Source organism: Phyllostomus hastatus, unplaced genomic scaffold, assembly GCF_019186645.2.
Source record: "Phyllostomus hastatus isolate PE091 unplaced genomic scaffold, TTU_PhHast_1.1 phas_scaffold_78, whole genome shotgun sequence".
In the NCBI taxonomy this organism is placed as follows: domain Eukaryota; kingdom Metazoa; phylum Chordata; class Mammalia; order Chiroptera; family Phyllostomidae; genus Phyllostomus; species Phyllostomus hastatus.
Window position 1 is genome coordinate 10154116 of NW_025334041.1, and position 6202 is coordinate 10160317.

Genomic DNA, 6202 nt, shown 5'->3' on the forward strand with positions numbered 1-6202 from the left:
TGGTTTCCCAAACCATTAAATGAAATTTAACCATGAGATGGAATTTCATTGGTAAGGAGGAATGAAAACAAAAGTCTCTGATCTAATGAACTCCAAATTAAATTCAACACTTTCCCTTAACTCACTAGAAATGATCTTGAGATTAAGAAAATTTTAAATCTGTATACCTATTATGGGGATGGGATGAATCATCGCTATATCACGTAAATCCCAGCAAGACACTTGGTCAAATTACTTCATCTTACTCATGACCCTTTTATCTCACCAGTTTTGTGAAGTTTCCTTTTCTATTTTTTCATCCTCACCCCAGGACTTCCCCCCCTCCCCCTTTGCTTTTAGAGAGGAATGGGGAGAGAGAAACCAACGGGAGAGAGAAGCGTGGACTGGCTGCCTCCTGTACATGCCCGGGCTGGCGCAAGCACTGAATCTGCAACCCAGGTATGTCCCTCGACTGGGAAACAAACACGCGACCTTTCAGTTACAGGATGACTCCCCAGCCGAGCCACAGCAGCCAGGGCGATTGCCTGCTTTCTGAGTTAGCCGGGTTGAGATGCAATCAATGCACTCCTACTGCATGATGAGGACTGCTTTGAAACTATGTAATTACAAACCTCACTTGCGGATTGTGAATTGTACTCACTGTCATAAATGCCATTAGCATGGTCTCAAATTCTTTCAGAACGGGGCGGGGGGCGGTAAAAATGCCTTGTAAATAAGTCACGCTGCTATGCGTCTGCTATTGATTACCTGCAGCAATGACAGCCTTGAATGGGCTCCCGAACAAGACGCAGAACCTGGGAAAGTGCCAATGTCTTGTGGATCTAAAGGAATTTTCAAGAAAAAGGTTTTTGTTTTTGTTTTTTTTAATCTATGGATGAGAGTGTCAGATTTTAGAATCATGCAATTGCAGGCTGAATTTTATAAATGGGTACAGACCTAATCTGTTGTAGAAGTATTTTGAATAGCTATTTACTCTAAATTTTATTGCTCTCTACAGAATGAATTTAAAATACTTGATAAAGATGTTCTGAAGCCTAATGTGACCATTTCTGCTCTGTGTATTCCCAGTGTCCCCCCCCCCCGCGCCCCACACAGAATCCCTTCCCTAGTACCTCGTCAGAGTCAGCAGATGGTAGGCCCACTGAAAACTGATGTATATTCTTTCTCATCCAGGCAGCTCACCCTGACGAGACTTTGGTCACATACTTTTCAGTTCTAAATATACACAAAAAAATCTTTTTGTGATTTTATTTTTAATAAAAGGGCTCACTGCTCTTTTAATGTACAGTGTAACCCCCATATAAGCAATTTTCTTTGGCATAAGTCTTTGGCATGTGGACACTCATGTCTCTAATGATAAACCCTATTCTTCTGCTGGCATCCAGGCTTGATTCACTAATTTAAATCCATTTTAGCCATTTTCATCAAGTTTCTTTGTTAAATCTCTTTAGACAACCAACATGGTTTGCTATTTTATAAACTACAAATCTGAGAGGGACAGAAAACTGCCTGTGTCCCTTTAACAAATTTAGAAGCGCCAATCAAGTTCTTGTTTATAATTATCTAAAAAAAACATATGCTTTGATCATTATAATTTCCCTGCTATGCATTTCTGGATGTTTATAAATGAACTGAATAGCGGTGGGAAAAGATCCCAGTGGCCCTTAACAACTACAATAACTCTCTGTAATTTGCTGAAAGCAAGTGGTATTCATTTACTCTTTTTCTCGAAGTTCGTGACCAAAGCAAACAGGTAGATTTTTGTTAAGAATCTTCAGGTTGTTCGATCTAAAGGCTTTGAAACCTGATCAATGCATACGTCAGACTAAAGAAATAAGCTTTTGAAACAAAGGCATGGGCAAAGAAGCTGGCTGTGCACAAACTACGAGTTCAGTCCTTCTGTTTATTTTCACACAATGGTTAGCAGGGTTCACAAGGAGACTGCAAAGAGTGATTACTAGCATTGGGACTTACGTATGAAGATGCAGTGAAGTAAAAAGAGAATTTAGGGATAATGAAAGGGCACCTCTCTCTCCCTCCCTGGAATCTGGTTAGTAAACAGGGATATGCAGCTACAGGGTTCCACTCTGGGTGTTGCTGGTTCCCAGAAACATTCTCCCTGCAGCTCCCCAAGAGTAGCTGTTAGTACACTGTGTGGCAAATGATTAATTCTGTTCCCTGGGACTTTGCAGGCCTGCTTTTAAGTACGATGGGCTTCAGTCTTGCAATGGAAAAAGTACAAAAGTCACCTTAAGTCTTACAGCGCAGCAGCTTTAATAGTCCACACTGAAACAGGCAGGACAGTTTTGTAGGTCAACATTCAACGCCATCTTGCCCGACTTCACACGCTTCTGCTTAGAGCGTGTCCAGCTCTCTCCCGTCCCCTCCCTCACAAGCTGCGAGTCTACAGCAGTATTCCTAAAGTGCGTTTCTCAGGCATTAAAAACAGCGCTGTGATCGCTCCCCGACAGCCAGTTCTTAATCAGGGCCCGGCTTCCTCTGGAGGGGCTGCCCCACCCCAGGTGAGCTCCCATCTCTTGGAGAAGTGCCTCTCTCACTCCCACTGGTGATGCAAGGAGTGGAGGCCACAGAATAGTTTTTTGAAGATAATAATTATGCCAACTTTCTCTGTGACGGGTGTCTTCTCTTACTGCAAATAAATATTTCATGCATCCTCGAGTCATGAAATATTATCAACTCAATTGACACTTTCATTTCCAGGAAAATGAAATCGCAGAGGCCTTGGGTGGATATGCTGAGTCTGGTGGGATGAGACCCCAAGTGCAGGGGCAGGCCAGAATTCTTGGGTTTAGAGCTGGGGGTTGGGAGGCATGGTGGGAAGAGAGACAGTCAGCTCTGGCTACTGCTTGTCGTCCTGGGGGTCACCGGGGAAGCCCGCCTCCTCCTGGGACCTGACTCCCTCTGGGAGCAGAGTGGCGCGAACTTTCCTCTTCTCCTTAAAGCGCCCAGAGCGCGAGATCTTCAAGTTGCGGCGGCTGTGGCCCGATTTCTCCACGCAGAACTTGTCTGGCTTGTGGGGCTCCCCGGTGCTCGAGAGGAGATTGGGGTGTTGATTCTCCTGGGAGCTGTTAGTCCAGTCTGGGCTCGGCGGGGCGGGAGGTGCTGGCGGTGCTGGCCGTGCCGGTGGTGCGGGTGGTGCGGGTGGTGCAGGCTCCGCGGGGGCAGGCTGGGCTGGAGGCTGCATCCCCACTGTGGCATCCTTGCTTTTCTTCCTGCTGTTCGTTAGCGATTTCCACCAAGGGCCAGAGCTGCCCGTGGCGCTGCTGTCGGCCATGGCCCACCGCTGAAGGGCCTTGGACGCCGCGTGTGGGTAAGGGCCTCTGTCGCAGCAGTCTCTCTGTCTTGGTGGTCTCCGGCGTCCCCTCTGCTCCTTCTCCGCTTTACGCAACCAGGCAGCTGGGTGGGATCCCAGGCGGTGGTCTGCGCTGGGGAAGAAAACAGAACTTGGTTACTGGGTTTGTCGAACTCTTGCCTCCGACCCCTCAATCCCTTTTCTTCTCTTTCGCTCGGGGCGACATCGGATCCCCCGAGGTCTTAGCGCTCGGAGCCGGGAACCCAGAGATACGCAGCCCTCAAAAGGCACCACGGCGCCCGCAAGGGCACAGGCAGATGAGTGGCCCCCAGGGCGCCACCGTCTGGTCACAAGACAGTCTTGGCACTCCTTGGCCTCAACTGCAGGCAGAACAGCGGTGGTCAGCGCCCGAGGGCCACCCTGGGGATGTTCCAAGGCATCTGGATTAACTGGGTCTGAGAGGGGAAATGGCCTGTCCTGCCACTCAGCCTGATTGTGGATGGATGACCCAAGGTGACCCACCGGGTCCAGAACGGCACCTGGACCTTTGGTGAGCACCTGGAAGGGAGGGGGAGCAGAAGCAAGTGCGTGCCCCTGCAGATAACCAATGACTATTGGATGCCTGGCCGAGGTTTTTGCTCCACGGACTTCTGTCCCGGGATCCTTTTCGATCTCATTCTTCAGGGTGCTTTACAACCCAGGCAGAGTGAGGGGCAAGCTCATGGTGTTTTATTTTGTTTCCTTTAAATTCTGTGTTTACCAAATGAAAACAAAAATTCTGCTTTCGACATAACTTCTGTCTCGTGGCTTTCCGAGGAGTGTGACTAGACTTAACTCCCCTGGGAACCCGCCAGCCTGTTCTTTCTTCTATCCCCCAGAGACCAATCTTGGCATCTCTTCGAAGCCACTCCCGGAGGGTGGTTGCCACCAGGCCAAGCAGCAAATGTCCTCTTCCCTTAGTGCGGCATTAAAGCAAGCCCCAAGTCTGTTTACACTAAGCAACTAAGTCTGGGGAATTTTAGTTACAAATTAAAGGCTTCTGTTCTTTCCCTTGCGCAATTCCCTCCTGCAAGGAGAAAGCGCCCAGGAGCTCCAAACCAATTTGCGTCTCCCCAGCTTCAAAAAGCGCACTCTAGGGAGCGACAAGGGTGCTATCAGCACTTGGGGTCCTAATAATCTCGGCAGCCAGAGTCCTCTGCTCACTCTCTGTGCTGGGTCTGTCGGGAACCACCTCCAAGAACGCACAGCTAGCGCTGCGGCTCCTTCCCACCCCACGCGCCCAGCGTTCCCGGCATTTGCCTGTGCGCTGCGAAACTTCAGCGGACTTGGCTGCTGGAGGTTGTGGTCCCAGAACCCAGGAGAAAAAGTCTGAGCTCCTACGCCAGGCAGCCTGACGGCCCGCCTGGCCTTCCCGGCGAGCAGAGACCCTGGCACCGCCTCCTCCTCAGGACGCCCCGAGGGCACGCTCCAGCAGCGACTTGAAAACAATAGGGAAAAAATGGCCAAAAGTTCTTTCCGTACCCACACCCTCAGGCAGTTTGCCGTTGGCTGTGCAAACATCCTGCTCCCTCCACGGATGGAAAAGCACCCCCAAGTTATTCACTGCTGGTGGTGGCGGGGTGTCCTGATGCTACCCTCTGCCTTCTCCCTACGCTTCTCCGCTTCTCCGCAGTCAACTTGTGCGCACAGAAGGGCTTTGCCCGAACTTCTCAAAGAAAAGTTTGCAAATTACTCAGTTACACGGAGCGCCTGTAGGTCGCACATTCTCCTGGAGCACGGGGGTGGAGGAGCCCCCCGCCCCCCAGGGTGACACCCCGAACAGGCTCTGTCTGGGCGGTTGTAGAACCAACCGGATCGCTCACCTGCTCTGCTCCCTGCTGATCCGCGTCTGATCTGCACCCCGCTGGCGAGCGAGAACGGGAAAGGGGCGCGCTCAGGGAAACCGGGATCCCGTGCGGTGTCCCTCCGCGCGGTCCTGGGAAGGTCGGCTTCTTTCTGGAAGGTATGCTAGCAGTCCGGCTAAGCCGATTGCTGCTGGTTGTCTCCAGCTTCTGCCGGCTGCAGCGGCGGCCCCGGGCTCGCAGTGTGGCGGGCTCCAGCCGGAGGGGCTGGGCTCGGTGCCCCAGATGAAGAATACCCAGGGCTGCGCTCTCGGTGAGTAGCCGTTCGCTCTCGGGAGCGTCCCACTCCCCTGCCAGCGCCGCCTGGGAGCCGCCAGGAAATGGGATCTCAGCCGCTCACTTTGATGCTTTGACTCTTCCTACGCGTGAGGCCACGCGGGAAAAGACATCTGCCCACCTGCTGGTCATTCGCCAAGTGATTGGAGAAACCTGAACCCCAGGCGGTGAAGGGGTGGGGTAACCCAGGAGGCAGCCACCGCTGCCACAGGTGCAGGTAGGAACTTCGCGTTTCCGCCCTCCCAGTGACGAGATTGGACCAGGTCGCAGGCGTGGCGCCAGCTTTGCGGTGTCTGATTGGAGAACGGCTGCGCTGCGCTCTGCTCGAGGGTCCCACTGTTTCTGCGAGGAGAAACCGAGGCCGGGAGACAGTGGCCGTAGGTGGGCTCCGGTGGCTAAATGTCACTGCAGCTCTCCCTCCTCCCCTGTCCTGATTTCTGTTCCCCCTTCCAATTCCGGGTCCCCAACCATGGCCGCTCAGCTGCGATCTCGAGTTTCGTTAACTCCCTGGAGCTGCTTCATATCGGGGCAGAATGTTGCAGTGTGAAGCGCTCTTAGTTGAAAGGCCGGGATATTAACAAGGTGGCTGTGTGCCAGCAGGCGCTGTTCCAAGCGCTTCTGTGGATTAACTCACTTATTACTCACAGCAACCCTAGGAGGTAGGTACTATTATAATCCTCGCTTGACTGGCAAGGAGACCCTTCCCGGGAAG

The 6202-nt window shown here is 52.0% G+C and overlaps 1 protein-coding gene across 2 annotated transcripts; it reads right to left on the reverse strand.

Annotated features, from left to right (window-relative positions):
* Positions 1 to 1883: 1883 nt before the first annotated feature.
* PRR15 (proline rich 15) lies at positions 1884 to 5995 on the reverse strand. Of its 2 annotated transcripts, none has more exons than XM_045828022.1 (2): positions 5176 to 5995; positions 1884 to 3441 (listed from the first exon to the last, which is right to left on the reverse strand). In XM_045828022.1, exon 2 carries the CDS (start codon positions 3293 to 3295, stop codon positions 2861 to 2863), a length of 435 nt encoding a protein of 144 aa, XP_045683978.1. In that variant the 5' UTR covers positions 3296 to 3441; positions 5176 to 5995; the 3' UTR covers positions 1884 to 2860. The 2 variants fall into 2 exon arrangements, with proteins under 2 accessions (XP_045683978.1, XP_045683977.1); XM_045828021.1 differs by having other exon boundaries at positions 1884 to 3446.
* Between the last annotated feature and the right edge of the window lie 207 nt (positions 5996 to 6202).